A 19,094-nucleotide genomic window follows, 5' to 3' on the forward strand; every position below is an offset into this window, starting at 1 on the left:
CTATTTCAAGGGTTGGCAAATTTTCTCTGTAAAAAGCCAGATGATAAATATTTTAAAGAATGTAGGCCATACAGACTCTGTTGCAACTATTTAAATCTGTCATAAAACCTTATGGTCACTGAGAATTGAATATAATTTTCATGTGTCACAACATATTGTTCTTTTAATTTTTCCCTGCCACTTAAAAATAGAAAACCATTCTTAGTTCATGGACCATAAAAAACAGGTAGCAGATTGGATTTGTCTCACATGTCACAGTTTGCTAACACTTGACCTATTTATCTATCATCCATCTTAACACATTAAACTTAAGTGGAACTTATATCCACTTACAATTCTGGTACTCTTAAAGTTATCTAAAGACAGAGTCTTTGCAAAGTTGAAGTCCCTGATGAACATCACACTCTAAAAGATCCCTCACCAATTCTATCCCTATTTGCTTCCTCCTTTGGACTTAAATCATGTATTGAGTAGGCTAAAAAGTACCATATAAACATATAAACGTGTTTTTCATAACCATGGTTTGAAAACATCTCTTATTTAAAAAGAATTTGCAAAATTGTTCTCCTAGATCTGCCAGGATTCAAAAATATCCTGTTATTTCATTACCTTTTCTGCTGTCCAACCAAACATCAAATTCTACATTACGATAGATTTCTGGATCCAGGGCTTTGAGCACCTTATAGGGGAAGAGCATCTTTGATGGATTTTCTGGAGACTAAAACAAAAATAATCATGCTACAACTCACCATCCTTAAGTCTTCCTTCTATGAAGAAGGAAGAAATAAGCTTCTTTTCCTTTTTATAAAACTATGTACATATAGGCCTTTCCTTCTTTATTAAAAGAAATAAAAACCACGATAACTTTTACTGTGTATTTTAAAAAGCAGGAGTCTAAATAAGTAATATGCAGAAATCTAAAAGGTTATAGATGACAGAAGGGAAATGCTTTCTAAAGCATCCAATAACTCAGGACATATATAAATCAATGCAACACAGACAAGAATTAAAGATTCAGTCAGGGCTATTCAACAAGTCTCATCTTGATATACACACAGAGGTGCAAGTGTTTCTGTACCCTAAAGTCACCTGGACAAATCTGAAAACTACTTCGTTTTGATCAAAATCTGTTACAATTTCCAAAGAATTAGCTTTTTCTTCTGCTTTCCTAGAATGGCATGGTATTCCATACTGTTTTCAAATTACCAGTACTTGAGGGCATACACAAAGATTGTTTTAGTAATATTTGCCCTATTTAACTAGTCTCAAACTGAAGGTCTGCTTGATTTTAGACCTATACAGATGGTAAAATTCCTCCTGCTTCTCTAACTAGGATTACTGTCTATTTTTTTTGAGTAAAACAGGAATAAACATTCTCTTTAATGACAAAAAGAAACCTTAGCAACAGAAGATTGACTGCAAACCAAATATCCACTAGGTTTCTAATATTACTTTAACTTGAAAACAACAGCTTCTGAAATTTCTGAAGTGTTCAGAGTAAGCTTTGGAAAAAAATTACAACTCCATAAGAATAAAAATTAAGAGAACATTAAGCACACATTTTACATTTTCAGAGCGAGACTTCCACAAAGGAAAACATCAGCTCCTCCCCCACCCTATATAACTAAAATGGACCATCTGACCTTTACTAGTTTAACTTATAATATTGCAAACCAAGATTATGAAAATTATTTGCCCTAGAAGATCTCAAACCTTTGTTTCGTCTGTTCCTTGATTGTACCCCTCTGGTATATTTTCAACATTGCAGCAGGCACCCCACTCTTCAGTCCTAATTGAAAAGATTTAGAACAAAGAGCTTTATATAAATGCAGTAGCTAAGCAGTCTTAAGTTTAATGACTATACCACCACCTAGTGGTAAAGTAGTTCAGTTCTAAAAATGAGGCAAATATTTTTTTCATCCCAATATCCCAACATTATGCTTCTTTTTCTTAAAGTACGTGCTACTTACACCTTCTGTATTTCACCCCTCCTGTGAGGAAAAAATCTTAAGATGGTCCCTATGGTCCCCACCTACTGGTGTTCACATGCTTGTACGATTCCCCTCTAAGCCTGCATCTAACCAATAGACAGGATGTATATCATTATATACATGATGTATAGTATTCTTGCCTTGAGAAACCCATGAAGAGTATGAAAAGGCAAAAAGATAGATCACTGAAACATGAACTCCTCAGATCGGTAGGTGCCCAATATGCTACTAGAGATGAGCAGAGAAATAACTGCAGAAAGAATGAAGAGACAGAAGCAAAGCAAAAACAACACCCAGTGGTGGATGTGACTGGTGATAGAAGCAAAGTCCAATGCTGTAAAGAGCAATATTGCATAGGAACCTGGAATGTTAGGTCCATGAATGAAGGCAAATTGGAAGCGGTCAAACACAGGAGATGGCAAGATGTGAACGTCGACATTTTAGGAATCAGCGAACTATAATGGACTGGAATGGGTGAATTTAACTCAGATGACCATTATGTCTACTACTGCGGGCAGGAATCCCTCAGAAGAAATGGACTAGCCATCATGGTCAACAAAAGAATCCGAAGTGCAGTACTTGGATGCAATCTCAAAAACAACAGAATGATCTCTGTTCATTTAAAAGGCAAACCATTCAATATCATGGTAATCCAAGCCTACGCCCCAACCACTAACACTAAAGAAGCTGAAGTTGAACAGTTCTATGAAGACCTACAAGACCTTTTAGAACTAACACCCAAAAAAGATGTCCTTTTCGTTATAGGGGACTGAAATGCACAAGTAGGAAGTCAAGAAACACCTGGAGTAACAGGCAAATTTGGCCTTGGAGTACAGAATGAAGCAGGGCAAAGGCTAATAGAGTTTTGCCAAGAGAACACACTGGTCATAGCAAACACCCTCTTCCAACAACACAAGAGAAGACTCTACACATGGACATCACCAGATGGCCAACACCGAAATCAGATTGGTTATATTCTTTGCAGCCAAAGATGGAGAAGCTCTACACGGTCAGCAAAAACAAGACCAGGAGCTGACTGTGGCTTAGATCATGAACTCCTTATAGTCAAATTCAGACTTAAATTAAAGAAAGTAGGGAAACCCACTAGACCACTCAGGTATGACCTAAATCAAATCCCTTACGATTATACAGTGAAAGTGAGAAATAGATTTAAGGGAATAGATCCGATAGAGTGCCTAATGAATTATGGACAGAGGTGTGTGACACTGTATTGGAGACAGGGATAAAGACCATCCCCATGGAAAAGAAATGCAAAAAACACCAAAATGGCTGTCTGAGGAGGCCTTACAAATAGCTATGAAGAGAAGAGAAGTGAAAAGCAAAGGAGAAAATGAAAGATATAAGCATTTGAATGCAGAGTTCCAAAGAATAGCAAGGAGAGATAAGAAAGCCTTCCTCAGCGATCAGTGCAAAGAAACAGAGGAAAACAATAGAATGGGAAAGACTAGAGACCTCTTCAAGAAAATTAGAGATACCAAGGGAACATTTCATGCAAAGATGGGCTCAAAAAAGGACAGAAATGGTATGGACCTAACAGAAGCAGAAGATATTAAGAAGAGGTGGCAAGAATACACAGAAGAACTATACAAAAAAGATCTTCATGACCAAGATAATCACGATGGTGTGATCACTCACCTAGAGCCAGACATCCTGGAATGTGAAGTCAAGTGAGCCTTAGGAAACAACACTACAAAGCTACTGGAGGTAATTGAATTCCAGTTGAGCTATTTCAAATCCTAAAAGATGATGCTGTGCAAGTGCTGCATTCAATACACCAGCAAATTTGGAAAACTCAGCAGTGGCCACAGGACACGAAAAGGTTAGTTTTCATTTCAATCCTGAAGAAGGGCAATGCCAAAGAATGTTCAAACTACCACACAATTGCATTCATCTCACATGCTAGCAAAGTAATGATCAAAATTCTCCAAGCCAGGCTTCAACAGTACATAAACTGTGAACTTTCAGAGGTTCAACTTGGATTTAGAAAAGGCAGAGGAACCAGAGATCAAATTGCCAACATCTGTTGGATCATAGAAAATGCAAGAGAATTTCAGGAAAACATCTACTTCTTCTTTATTGATTACACCAAAGCCTTTGACTGCGTAGACCACAACGAACTGTGGAAAATTCTTAAAGAGATGAGAATACCAGACCACCTGACCTGCCTCCTGAGAAATCTGTATGCAGGTCAGGAAGCAACAGTTAGAGCTGGACATCGAACAACAGACTGGTTCCAAATAGGAAAAGGAGTACATCAAGGCTGTATATTGTCACCCTGCTTATTTAACTTATACTCAGAGTACATCATGAGAAACACTGGGCTGGATGAAGCACAAGCTGGAATCAAGACTGCCAGGAGAAATATCAATAACATCAGATATGCAGATGACACCACCCTTATGGCAGAAAGTGAAGAAGAACTAAAGAGCCTCTTGATGAAAGTGAAAGAGGAGAGTAAAAAGGCTGGCTTAAAATGCAACATTCAGAAAACTAATAATCCATCTGGTCCCATCACTTCTTGGCAAACAGATGGGGAAACAGTGGCTGACTTTATTTTGGGGGGCTCCAAAATCACTACAGATGGTGACTGCAGCCTTGAAATTAAAAGATGCTTACTCCTTGGAAGGTAAGTTATGACCAACCTAGAGAGCATATTAAAAAGCAGAGAGATTACTTTGCCAACAAAGGTCCGTCTAGTCAAAGCTATGGGTTTTGCAATAGTCATGTATGGATGGGAGAGCTGGACTATAAAGAAAGCTGAGTGCCGAAGAATTGATGCGTTTGAACTGTGATGTTGTGGAAGACTCTTGAGAGTCCCTTGGACTGCAAGGAGATCCAACCAGTCCATCATAAAGGAAATCATTCCTGAATATTCATTGGAAGGACTGATGCTGAAACTCCAATACTTTGGCCACCTGATGCAAAGAGCTGACTCCTTTGAAGACCCTGATGCTGGGAAAGATTGAAGGTGGGAGGAGAAGGGGACGACAGAGGATGAGGTGGTTGGATGATATCACCAACTCCATGGACATGAGTTTGGGTAAATTCCGCTAGTTGGTGATGGACAGCAAGGCCTGGCATGCTGCAGTCCATGGGGTTGCAAAGAGTTGGACACGACTGAGGGACTGAATTGAACTGAACTGATATCATTACACTGAATAACAATGTAGTGCCTGTCTTGCTGATCTCTCTCTCTTTTGCTGACTATAAGGAATCAGCCATGTTCACCAACCCCATGCCGCAATGAGCTGAGGGTTATCTCTTGTTGTCAACAAAAAGCTGAAGTTCTTAGTCCTAGAGCTGCATGGAATTGAATAACACCAAGAACCACCTGGATTTTTTCCCAGTTAAAGCTCCAGATGATAACTCAATCTTGATCAAAACCCTCATTACATTCTTGTGACATCCTAAGCAGAAGACCCAGCTAAGCTGTGCCCAGATTCCTAACCCACATAAACTATGAGATAAGAATGTTGTTTTAAGCTCCTAAGTTTGTGGAAATATTGTTATGTAGCAGAAAATTACTAATACACCTTGCCTTCCTACTACTTTAAGTTTCTGTAGGCCTCGGGTGTTTTTTTTAAATTGGAGGATAATCGCTTTACAATGTTGTGGTGGTCTCTGCCATACACCAATGTGAATCAGTCATAATTATATATATATATATATATATATATGTATGTATGTGTGTGTGTGTGTGTGTGTGTATATATATCCCCTCCCTCTTGAACCTCCTTCCCTCCCGCCATTCCACCCCTCTACGTCATCACAGAGCACCAGATTGGGCTCCCTGTGTTATACAGCAGCTTCCTGCTAGTTATCTATTTTACGCATTGGTAGCGTATGTATGTCAATGCTACTTTCTCGATTTGTCTACCCTCTCCTTCCCCCGCTGTGTCCACCAGTCTGTTCCCTAAAACTAAGCCTCAAGTTCTTAGGATGAATAATCAGTGAAGCATGAAGCAACTTCTACCCTGATATAAATGGTTGCCACCCCCCACACCCCTAATACAGTCATCTCTTGGTATCCATGGGAGATTGGGTCCAGGACCGCAGGCAGGTACCAAGTTCAAGATTCTCAAGTCCCTCAAGCCTTTTATATCCACAGGCTCCACATCTGGATTGGGAGTGCTGACTGTAAGTTTGTTTGTTTAAAAAAAACCTCTTTATCCAAAAAAAGAAAAAACCAAGCATTAAACATTCAAGAAATAGAACTGCAAGATAACAAAAAGGTTACATCTGACAAGCATGAAACCTATCTGAATTCCAGACAGAAGAATCAGGAAGAAATATAAGATGACAGCTACTTTATGATCTCAAAGTTTTTGACTTAATCTGTTCAACACAGCTGCTTCCTAAAAGGTCACACAATGTATACTTCTAGTGAGTACCAAAGGCAGACACTCAAAAGTGCCTAAAACTCCCCTTTAGCCTGAGAGATTCTTTTCTGGTAGCTGGATATATGTGTCAAGTAACCACTATGAACCTCAGTTACCATCTACAAATCGATGTACTGATTTAGAACTAGTTGTTCCCCACCATCAAGTGTGGTCATGGCCTACCTGTATAGAATATTTGGGTATACTTGCTTAAAAAGTAGATTCCTGGCCCTATTCTGACCTTCAATTCTAAAAAGAGGCCCCAAAAGGTGCCTTTCTAAACAACCGCCCTAAGTAATTTGTATATAAGTTTGAGAATCATGGGATTAGACAGTTCTAAAGTTTCTTTTAGCAACTAAAAAACTGATTCCGGGGTCAGACTCAAGATGTGTCAGGAGGGAAAAATCCCCCTCCCCCCCCCCCCCTTGAGTTCTTTTGGCTGGACTAAAAATTGACACAAGACAGATTAACAGGAGAACAGGAATAAAGAATGATTCTGACTTGGATCAAACACCCAAAGCCTGAGTGTTTCACAATGCAACATATCTTTTGGTAAAACGTCTCTTCTCCCATTAAAAAATGTATATCCCTGTACATAAGAGCATACATATATACATACATGTGTGTGTACATGAAGTTGGCCCCTTCATTTCAGCAGGTTCCACATTCTCAAACAACTGCAGATGGAACTGGTTGAACTTGTGGATGCAGAGCCAATGGATATGGAGAGGGCCGACTGCACATACTACACTTTATTTAAGGGACTTGAGCATTGAGCGTTTTGGTGTTTGCAGGGGTCCTGGCACCAATCCCCTGCAAATGTTGAGAGATGACTATATAGAAGTAGTCTAAATCACAAGCCTGCCAGGTCCCTTCCAATTTCAAATGATGCACAGAAACAAGATGATCCTATAGCTGACATCCCTTTTCCCTTTGTTACCTATCTTGAGTTGAACTCTTGTAATCAATATGGATATCCTCATTGCCAGTCACAGCACTGTTCCTGTTCTTCTTGGAACCACTTCGAAACAACTCAACTGCAGTCTTCAACTCTTCTTCATCCACAACAAACACATCTTTATAGAGAATTTCATACAATACAGCTAAAGGAAAAACAAATAATCAAGACTCCAGTTGTCAAATAAGAGTTTTTCATAACAAAGTGAAAATAGCTATAATCCAGTATACAAATTCAACAGGCACCAACAAAGTTTTAGAAGAGCTACTTATGGTAGACCCCCCAATTTGAAGATTGGCAACAAACCATCTGAAAGCACACCCAAACATTCATAAAGCCTTAACATACCTTGACAAACAGCTGCACTTGACTGAAATTGCTTTGAGTACACTGAATCATAATGACCATTACTTGAATAGCAGAGTAGAATCTGAAAAAAAAACACACAGCAAGTAAAGTTAATGTTAGACATCTTACAACCCTGAAATATTTGAAGTTGCTAATCAGAAATCAAAAATTAAATATATTTGCTTTTTAAAAAAAGTAACTTTCAGATTCCACATGTGATATCATACAGTATTTGTCTTTCTCTATTTGACTCACTTCACTTAGCATATATGTCAATTAAATCTCAATAGAGCTGGGAAAAAAGCAACTTTAAAATCTAAATAAAGATAAATGAAACCTGTATGCCATTAAAAGATTTTCTGGACAGTGACCTTTATTTTTTTACTTTTATTTTTTAATAAGTGAAAAGAATCTGAAAAATAAATATATATTATATATATATAATATATATAACTGAATCACCCCACTACACACCTGAAGCTAGCACAATACAGTAAACCAACCATGTCCATAAAAAAAATATTTTCCAAAGTGGTTATGCAATTTATACTCATACTAGCAGTATACTATAGAGTTTAAGTTACTCCAAATACTTGACACAATTTTCCATCCTTTTATTCTTTTTTAACTGTTTTGAAGTTGTTTTTGTAATTTTTTGTTCTTCTGTTCTCTTCCCTTATGAGCCAATGACTTCCTCTAATCTTAACATTTGGATTGTTTTCTCTATTATGTGAGTGTATGTATTATAGATTTCTGGTTTGCAGTTAACATTAAATTTATATATGACAATCTCTCTACATATATGTGATGATTTTAAACTGCTGATCTCTTAATTCCAGATGCATCTTATCAACTGCATTTTTACCCTTCTCCCCTCACTACTGTTTTGACATATTTTACATCTATTTTGTGTATCCCTTAACTGATTATGGATATAGATATTTCACTACTTTGTCTTTTAACCTTCTTACCATCTTTGTATGTGGTTGATTTCCAAAAAGATGTGGTTTATACACACACACACACCCCAGAACATTACTCAGACAAAAAAAAAAAAAGAATGAAATAATAGCATTTGCAGCAGCATGAATGGACCTAGAGATAATCGTGCTAAGGGAGGTAAGACAGTTACTTTTAAATGTCAAGATTAAAACCACTACTAAGGTAACACTCTCAGCCTCAATAACATTCCTGATAATATACCACACAAGTCCTGATTTATAAATTTGCAAAAGATGGGAACTTTTGCAAATTGAGTGAATATAACAGAAATCCTAACAGAAGTCAAAAGATATAGCTTAACTTCTAAAAATGGAGAAAACAGGACAAATACACCTAAATCCCAAACTTAAGACTATAGGGGAAGAATTTCAATTTATTCAAAATAAATTGGTACACTGTATTTTATAGCAGTGTACCAATATGCTATATAGGAGCAATACTACTAAACCTCCTCTTAAATGCAAATACTGCTTGGGGTGGGTGAAACTTTGCAACTTAAATTTTTTGTGTTTTACTTTAGCTTGATATGCCCTCTCAGAACTTTGAAATGGATTATATTGATAGAGTTGTGATTTCAAAAAAAAAAAAAAGACTAGGGAAGAATAATAGACCTGGGGTCAGAAAACTGGTTTACTGGGAGAAATTAGCCAGGGTAGTGTAGGAAAGTAGAAAAAAAGAGTGTTTACGATAATTTTCTACTAAGGAAACTTGGTGACACTATCCTCTTATAGATCACAGAGAATTCTCTTTGTTACCTCAGGTTGGTGATGCCAGAGGTGGCTTCAAAATGAAATAGACTTGATCACTTGGGATTACATCCCTTACACAAGATTAGAGGTTTTTGAACAAAAATTCAAAAAGGTCTTAGACAGATTTATATAAACAGATTTCATCATATGGATCCAGGGAGCATTTTTACTGAAATAATTTGGTTAGTAAGCCTGGCCTTTATTTTTTTTTATTTTATTTTATTTTTAAACTTTACAAAATTGTATTAGTTTTGCCAAATATCAAAATGAATCCGCTACAGGTATACATGTGTTCCCCATCCTGAACCCTCCTCCCTTCTCCCTCCCCATACCATCCCTCTGGGTCGTCCCAGTGCACCAGCCCCAAGCATCCAGTATCGTGCATCGAACCTGGACTGGCAACTCGTTTCATACATGATATTTTACATGTTTCAATGCCATTCTCCCAAATGTTCCCACCCTCTCCCTCTCCCACAGAGTCCATAAGACTGTTCTATACATCAGTGTCTCTTTTGCTGTATCGTACACAGGGTTATTGTTACCATCTTTCTAAATTCCATATATATGCGTTAGTATACTGTATTGGTGTTTTTCTTTCTGGCTTACTTCACTCTGTATAATAGGCTCCAGTTTCATCCACCTCATTAGAACTGATTCAAATGTAATTGTTTGAAAAAATTAGAGATTGAAGCAATCAGCTAACAAATTAACTCTTGCTTCTATGCCTTTGCATATAGTGTTTCCTCTGAATAGACTGCCCTTCATACTTGTTAGATTCATTTTTTGGATATTCCACTTAAATATCACAACTACCATGAAACTTTCTGTACTCCCTCAAGCACAGTGAAGGGCTTTTTCTTCTATGCTCCTTGCAAATATTTCTATTATAAAATATATCACTGCACTGTATCATTTACATGTCTGTCTTCATAAGAAAAGGGCAAGGATTCTGCTTTATTAATTTTGGTATCCCCAAAGCCAGTCAATTGCCTGGTACACTATAGGGGCTTAATGTTTACTGAACAAATTGGCAGTACTACTGATAAAATATTATTTTAAATACTATTGATGGAAAAAAAAAAAAAAAGGGAAATACTTGACTTTCCAGGTGGCACTAGTGGTAAAGAATCCGCCTGCCAGTGCAGGAGACATAAAAAACACAAGTTCAATCCCGGGTCAGGAAGATCCCCTGGAGAAGGAAATGGCAACCCACTCCAGTATTCTTGCCTAGAGAATCCCATAGAGAGAGGACCCTGGCGGGCTACAGTCCATGGGGTCACAAAGAGTCGGACACAACTGAAGCGACTTAGCACACGTTGGTAAAATAATTAACATGTTCCACTTTATACTTACAATTGAAGTTATCTCTTGCATCCTGTTCAGTCTTTTTTATTCTTAATGCCACTTGCCTAGTTCAGGTCTTCTATCTAGATTAATGTAATATTCTAACAGTTCTACCACTGTCTAGTCTTTTCTTACTATCAAAATGCTGCCTGAATTTTGCTCTATGGTATGAAACAGACAAAACTCAAGTACTGTGTAATCTGTATTCACTAATCAAATCATGTGGATAGAAGGGTGTTCTTAAAAACTCTTTGGAAGAAAAGCTGTATGCTGAAAAACAACTTGTTTACCTGCTGAGAGTTCTCAACCAACACAACAACCTCCTACTATTTTTCCAGGCACTTTACTAGACAGTAGCTTAGCACAATGTCCCTATACTTAAGAAACTTTCAGACTAATAAGAAAAACAGACATGAAAACATATATAAGGTGATAAACACTATAATTACTTGGGTGATGCTAAAGGAACAAAAAGGGAGGAAATAACTCCAGGGGAGTTGGTAAGGTTTCAAAGAAACTAACATTTTAGATACATAGGAAATCATGAAAGCTGGACACTCTGGCCTCATGATATACTAAGGCTGAAGGACAATGAAGCTGGAGAGAAGGTTTGGGACCCTGGCAAAAAGTGAAGAGGAACTAAAGAGCCTCTTGATGAAGGTGAAAGAGGAAAGTGAAAAAGCTGGCTTAAAACTCAACATTCAAAAAACTAAGATCATGGCATCTTGTCCCATCACTTCATGGGAAATAGATGGGGAAACAGTGGAACCAGTGACAGACTTTTTTCTTGGGCTCCAAAATCACTGAAGATGGTGACTGCAGCCTTGAAATTAAAAGATGCTTGCTCCTTGGAAGAAAAGCTATGACAAACCTAAACAGCATATTAAAAAGCAGAGACTTACTTCACTGACAAATGTCTGTAGTCAAAACTATGGGTTTTCCAGTAGTCATGTATGGATGTGAGAACTGGACCATAAAGAAAGCTGAGCACTGAAGAATTGATGCTTTTGAACTGTGGTGTTGGAGAAGACTCTTGAGAGTCCCTTGGACTGCAAGGAGATCCAACCAGTCCATCCTAAAGGAGATCCGTCCTGAATATTCAGCGGAGGGACTGATGCTAAAGCTGAAGCTCCAATACCTGATGAAAAGAGCTGACTCACTGGAAAAGACTGATGCTGGAAAAGATTGATGGTAGGAGAAGGGGAAGACAGAGGAGGAGACAGTTGGGATGGCATCACTGACTCAATGGATATGAGTTTGAGCAAGCTCCAGGAGATGGTGAAAGACAGGGAAGCCTGGCGTGCTGCAGTCCATGGGGTCACAAAGAGTCTGACACAACTGAGCGACTGAACAACAACAAGGGCACTTAATGTCCTTCTTCAGAGTTTGATCCTATCTTCTAATCAGTGAAGAGTCAATTAGGGTTTTGGGTGGGTTTTTTCCTACTACAGAGGGGTGACAGGATCAGGTTGTTCAGAAAGATAGCTAACAATACTAAGGCTAACTTGAGATGAAAAGTCTTGCTTGTAAAAAAGCTTGGCTTTTAGACTGTGCTTATTTTTCATTAATTGGTTTAAAAAAGGATGATTTGTTGATAGCAAACTGGTAGTATCATTCAATTTTTTATTTTAGTAAACACTCACTTATCTTCTTACCTTGTCTTCATAGCCATTATCTGTGACAGAAGTTGGAGGCTTGCCAGGATAGCGATAAAGAATGAAATCCCGACTACATGGGTAGAAAACAAAGATGGATGAGAAGAGACAATTTAGTATACACAAGAAATAGTTATAGGAACAAATAGTTGTGCTTTTAAACTGCCTACTTTGTTCATATAAAATAACTCAAATGCTTAAGAGGTTAAATTTTAATTCAGCATAGCTAGCTAACTGTCCCCGGAGAAGGCAATGGCACCCCACTCCAGTACTCTTGCCTGGAAAATCCCATGGGTGGAGGAGCCTGGTAGGGGGCTGTCCATGGGGTCACTACGAGTCGGACATGACTGAGCGACTTCACTTTCACTTTTCACTTTCATGCATTGGAGAAGGAAATGGCAACCCACTCCAGTGTTCTTGCCTGGAGAATCCCAGGGACGGGGGAGCCTGGTGGCCTGCCGTCTATGGGGTCGCACAGAGTCAGACACGACTGAAGCGACTTAGCAGCAGCAGCAGCTAACTGTCCCTAAAGTCCTATGCATTTTAATTTGAGGAAAGGAGGAGTAAAGAAGATAAACTTCCCACTGTATGAATATCTGTAAGTTTTGGAGGCTATTTATTTAAAGCAGGGGTTGGCAAAATTTTATTGGTAAATGAAAAATTTTCTTGGTAAATGACCAGATAACAAACATACGGCTTTTGCAGGCTATATGATTTACTTAACTTTGACTTTCTAGCCTGAAAGCAGCCATAGACAATGTATAAACAAATGTACATGATTATGTTCCAATAATGCTTTATTTATGGACACTGCAATTTGACTTTTTTTTTTTTTTTTTTTTTAGCTCTTGGCAGTAGTTTATTATTTAGAAATAGAGATGATCATGGACATTTGTGAAATTCTGTGCTTAAAGTGAGTCGGTGAGTGAGTGATGGTCGCTCAGTCATGTCCGACTCTTTGCGACCCCATGGACTGGAGCCCACCAGGCTCCTCTGTCCATGGAATCTCCAGGCAAGAATACTGGAGTGGGTTGCCATTTCCTTCTCCATGCAATTTGACTTTTACATAATTTTCATATGCCATGAAATGTTATTCTTCTTTTGATTTTTTTTAAACCATTTAAAAAATTTTAAAAAGCATTCTTAGCTAGAGCCATACAAAAACAAAAAGAAGGCCAATTTAAAAACTGGTCCCCTATTTAAAAGCATCATCTGATTAGCTACCTGCTCAATACCTCTTCTGTATTACTTCTTGCTGGATTTAGTGAAGGATAAGCAGACTGCAAAACACTACCTTTGAACAAGTTCCCATACAAGAGAGTTCTGACTCTATCAAGGTATGTTCCATCTCACATCCTAAGAATGAAGAAGTCATCCACAGATCCAACTCCTTAAGTGAACAAGATTCCCTACAACCCACATTTTATAGCTATTTTCAAAAGCCTATGCTTTCAGAAATGCTACTTTGCAGTTTTAAAGACCTAAACAGAACTTTCAAAGCAATAGAGCTGCTGCTGCTGCTAAGTCTCTTCAGTCGTGTCCGACTCTGTGCAACCCCATAGACGGCAGCCCACCAGGCTCCCCGTCCCTGGGATTCTCCAGGCAAGAATACTGGAGTGGGTTGCCATTTCCTTCTCCAATGCATGAAAGTGAAAAGTGAAAGTGAAGTCACTCAGTCGTATCCAACTCCTAGCGACCCCATGGACTGCAGCCTACCAGGCCCCTCCATCCATGGGATTTTCCAGGCAAGAGTACTGGAGTGGGTTGCCATTGCCTTCTCCGCAAAGCAATAGAGCAGTGGCCTTCAAATTTTTACACCATTACTGCTTCTCTAAAGAACAAAGAAATACTTTTCTTAATTTCCTTATAAAAATTTATTACAACAAATATATATATAGTTTGTGTGTGTGTGTGTATATATATATATATATACACACACACACACATACACACTATAATCATATGTTTATGAACCGTGATCCTTTGAAGGATCATAAACCAATGTAATATCTAGTATCTTTTTGTCCTCAGGAAACAATTTCTACCCTGTTGGAAGTGATATTGCCCCATAGAGCATGCATGCACAAGAGGCACAAAGTTAAATATACTAAAATTCTAGAGTATTTTGATTTTCTAAAGGAATAATACTGGCAATTCTTAAAACCCTTTATTATCCCATTCAAATGGACACAAATTATGTCATTGACTTTGCTTAGACTGCTTCATTTTACGTTTCAATATATCAAACCTCAAATATTCTCAATCATTGAGGGACTCTATTAGAAATCTTACACACACACACACACTCTCTCTCTCTCTCTCTCTCTCTCTCAAACAGATTCAACTTACTTATAAATTAGAGAAAGAGCTCTTATTTCCAGCTGGCCAGCACTTTCCTAAACATAAAGAGTACATAAAGTTTTTAAAAACATTCTGTACCTAGGAGGTAGAAGTTTTTGCAAGTTCAACAATTTTTTTTTAGGTGCTTAACACTGTTTTAGATGAAAAATCTGTACAACACACTATAACTTTCTTTGAGCTTGGGATACTGTGATAGTTACTTATTAACATAAACTTATTCTGAAAAAAAAAAGTCGACTTAAAGATCTTAGTTTGCTATAAGGACAGTAATATGGGAGATTTAAAAGGCACAATAAAAATGCAATTAGTGTAAGAATAGAAGCTAACAAGGTATTTAGTAAATGTGTTAAGTCTAGAACTATGCAATTTAATCACATAAAATTATTTTTTAATTAAATATGTTTATGAATCTTAGTCACATATAAAAGAAAGATAACTACAAATCAGAGAAATTATTTAATAAAAACAATGACCTCCTAGTAATATTCATTACCACCCCCCTCCCACATTAAAGTGAAAAGGTTTAGGTCAGTCCTGTTTCCGAGCAGTGTATAATTTCGCTAGTCTATGGATGATAAAATTGTTAGCACACAATTTTCAATATTCAACACAAAACAACAGGTCAATCGCCAGCCTCTCAAGTTTTGCAAGAAGTATCTGACTCAACACAGCTGGCTACTTAAGAAAATAGATTGGCTCTAGCTCAAGTGACACAGCTGAATGATATTTAGGCTACTATTCCAAATACTCTGAAAAGATTAAAGCCCATATTTGATCTTACCTTGGGATCTCCCAACCGTTCCAGGTATTTCTCAAAAGATCCCTCCACATACTTCAAAAATAAAACAAACATGACTTAACCAAATACATAGCATTACTGAAATCTGAGTATATTCTGCAACATAATCCTCCAGTGAGTTTTTGTTCAGCTGAACAATTAGAATATTAAATGACTACTTTGCACAGCACCTCAAGAAGATTTGCACATACACAAAAGTTGAATGGACAAAAGCTGGACTATTATTAAAAGTATCTTAGAAAATATCCTGGCTTATCCACGTATCAGTGCATTTCATCAAATGGTATGCCTTTGAGTTTCTTTTGAAATGCCAACTTAAGCAACAATTTGCATAAATCAAGCAAGCATAATAAGTATTTAAAATTTGACAACAGACATTCATTTACAAAGTTGAACTGAGGAACTTTAAAGGGAATTTTATTAGTTTCAAAAAGAGCAAAAGGGAACTTTTAGATGATGGAAATATTTTTATATCTTGACTGCAGTGGCAGCTGTATGACTGTATATTATTGCCAAAACTTAAAACGCTAAAACATAAAATGGTGAATTTTATCGGACATAAAATATACCTCAATAAAAATTAATCTCAGGGAATATGAGATAATATACATCTAGTTCCATTCATGTGTATCACTAGACTTAAAAAAATCACTTCAATTTTTCTCAACCACCTTTTTAAACAGTTTTGAGGTATAACTGACATACAATAAACCATACATATTTAAATGACACAATTAAGTTCCAACATACATATGCACCCATGAAACCATGACAATTGTGATAGTATGTCCATCACCCCCATAAGTTGCCTTGTGTGCCTCTATAACTTCACTGATCCCAAAGCAACCAATGATCTATCTGCTGTTTTTCTATAGACTGGTTTGTAGTTTGTATTTACTACAGTTTTTTATATACTACAGTTTTATATAAAGAAAATCATACAACATGTACTTTTTGGAAGGTCTGGCTTCTTTCACTCCGCCTAATTAAGCTGAGATTCATCCAAATGGTTTTAAAATTTTACCCACATCTTTGTTACTCAAAACGTGGTCCATGAACAACAGAAGCATCACTCAGGAATTTGGTAACTGTAGAAATCTTGGGCCCCAGGTCAGATCTACTGAATCAGAATTTGTTTTTTAACAAGATCCCCAGGTGATTGGTATGCACAAAAATATTTGAGATGCACTGCTTTACACCATGGTCTTGCATTTGAAGTAATTTCACAAATAACCCTTTCCCCAGGTGTGGTGAAGACTAATTAACTTCGAGGTAAAATGCTTCAAAATCAAGAAGGCTTCATATAGTTTTACAACTCACTGAAACCTATTGAGAAAATTAAGAGTAAACCTCGAACAGCAGGCAAATATCCACAGTATAGTCAGGAGAACAAATAGCACTGGAATGGCTAGAAGTGTATTTAAAAAAAAAAAAAAAAAAAGAACAGCAAAAGTAACAGCCACAGGAAAAGGCACACTTCAAATCAGACCTTGATAAAACCTCATTTTGTTAACATGTTAACAAGACTTCAACTTATACCCCAACTTACACTTCAACATATACAAAGCTGTGTTCTAGAAGTTGTTTTAAAGTCAATTAGCGGAAGAGCTCCAATTACCAGTTTGTCACATGAAAAGACATGTTTGGGACCAATTTGTTTCCTTATAGTTAAGTTTTACATGATTCATCAAGTTGACTGATGATCATTGAGCACAGAATTAAGAAAGAAGTTCTCATCTGTACAAATTTTAAAATGCACGTTTAAAAATATTAACATAGCCAAACCTTTTGTGAACTATGATTACTTGTTTAAGAAAACCGTGAAATGGATAACATGGTCAAAATGTAACTGTTGAGGTATGAGGGGCATAAATGGTAGGAAGGATAAAGATTAGCTTTCATAATTTTTAGAGTACAAAACAATCTAGTTCTGGGAGGAGATCCAGAAGTATGCTACCCAGGGGAAAAGAAGCTAACTGAAAAATTAAATATTTGCTACTGAGAGGAGACTGCAGGATACAATATTCATACATAGGTGCTCAAAATCCATTTCCTATCTGCTGCATATTCTACAAACAACTCTTCCTTGGTTATATATTCTACTTACAGATTCAAAAGTTTGTTGATTTTCTCTCATATATGAGACACAAGCCTTCCTGATTTCCAAGTGATGGACCTGGCTGCAAAACAACTAAAAAGAAGAGAAAGACCAGCTCACTGTCAGCAGTCATTTGAAATAGAAGCTTCTAACTTAAGACTATGAACTAGATACTCAAGCCTCCCCCTCCATTCAGAACATATGTAGGAAATTCAGAAATTAAGTCCTGATCTTACTAAAATCTGTTTTTGTCATCTTTAATGATACTGAGGAGGTGATTCTGTCATGCTCCCCCCTTCTACTACTTATGGGCACCATCTATAAATTTTTCCTTAGGTATAAAGTTTAGAGGAAGACAGAGTTGCTTATAAAGGATCAAGATACATTTCAAAGATTTTTTAACCCCATTATGTTATCTCTTACATTCCAAAGTGTCATTTAGAAAAGACAACAAAGGCACAGCAATATATTTGAACTAATCGGCAAAGGCACACACCAAGCTAGTTAAGTACCAGAGAGAACGTAATGTTTTAAATACGAAAAAGAGAAGGGAATTTTGTTTTGGTGGGTTACAGTTCTTTCAGCTACAGTACTGTGCCAAGTCTCAAACTCCGAAAACTTAGCATGGGAAAGGTATATTTGTTTTCCTTTTACCTGCTCCGAAATAGCACGAAAGAGGCAAGAGGCATCCTTGGCAGTCAGCTTTCGAAACAGCCCTAAGCTGCCTAAATATTCATCCATTGATGCCTCATTCAGAGGCTTCTGGCCGCAGTACTTTTTCCATCCTTTATGCATTGTGTACAAGGGATAGAGGTGGGCAGGGGGAGAAGGGAACACACGTGTGGCAAGAAGGAAAAAGCAGAGCACAGGGAGGAATAGGTAGCAGTGACAAGGGCTTGCTTATGCAGGTATCCGGAAAGCAGCCCAAAGTCTAGGCATGAGAAGGCAGTTGGAGTCAGCGCTGCAGAATCTTGGCACTTCTCAGGAGCAGAAGCAACGGGCTGGCTTGCCCAGGCTAAGTCAGGACCCTGTGAAAAGAAGAGGAAGAGCCGATGCTCCTACAAACAAAGAACTTGATTTGAGAAGGAGACATGAGAGGGAGAAGGAACTTGCAGAGCTACCCAGTTGGGGAACGGTGGGATTAACCCAACCAGCCCAAGGTTGAGAGAAGTATTCACAAGCAGCTGAGCTTTCTGACCAAAAAGAACCTGAGTTTGCAGTTTAATTCAAGGCAACTGCTGCACGAGGTGGCAAAGGAACTGCAATAAGGCTCAGGTGTGTATGATGCACCTCAGCCCACATAACACTGCTTTAAGACCTCTGCCGAATTTTCAGTCTCTGCCCAAGTTTCCTGCTCCCTTCATAGTTTCATGGAGATGAGAGGGGGAA

General features: G+C 37.7%; 1 protein-coding gene across 6 annotated transcripts in view; it reads right to left on the bottom strand.

The window, feature by feature from the left end:
• ALG13 (ALG13 UDP-N-acetylglucosaminyltransferase subunit) overlaps positions 1–19,094 on the bottom strand; it is an 83,960-nt gene that overhangs the window by 40,089 nt on the left and 24,777 nt on the right. The window contains exons 1-9 of one of the 6 annotated variants that reach the window (XM_044937506.1): positions 18,360–18,982; positions 17,715–17,798; positions 15,590–15,640; positions 14,797–14,843; positions 12,448–12,520; positions 7,698–7,779; positions 7,332–7,494; positions 1,714–1,789; positions 610–718 (exon numbers count right to left, since the gene is read on the bottom strand). In XM_044937506.1, the coding sequence (XP_044793441.1) occupies positions 610–718; positions 1,714–1,789; positions 7,332–7,494; positions 7,698–7,779; positions 12,448–12,520; positions 14,797–14,843; positions 15,590–15,640; positions 17,715–17,798; positions 18,360–18,500 (826 nt within the window). In that variant the 5' untranslated portion in view covers positions 18,501–18,982. Of the gene's footprint in view, positions 1–609; positions 719–1,713; positions 1,790–7,331; positions 7,495–7,697; positions 7,780–12,447; positions 12,521–14,796; positions 14,844–15,589; positions 15,641–16,635; positions 16,742–17,714; positions 17,799–18,359; positions 18,983–19,094 lie in introns of those variants that run through there. The other 5 variants (XM_044937507.1, XM_025277373.2, XM_044937509.1 and 2 more) reach the window with 5 other exon arrangements.

Source organism: Bubalus bubalis, chromosome X (genome assembly GCF_019923935.1).
Source record: "Bubalus bubalis isolate 160015118507 breed Murrah chromosome X, NDDB_SH_1, whole genome shotgun sequence".
NCBI classification, from domain to species: domain Eukaryota; kingdom Metazoa; phylum Chordata; class Mammalia; order Artiodactyla; family Bovidae; genus Bubalus; species Bubalus bubalis.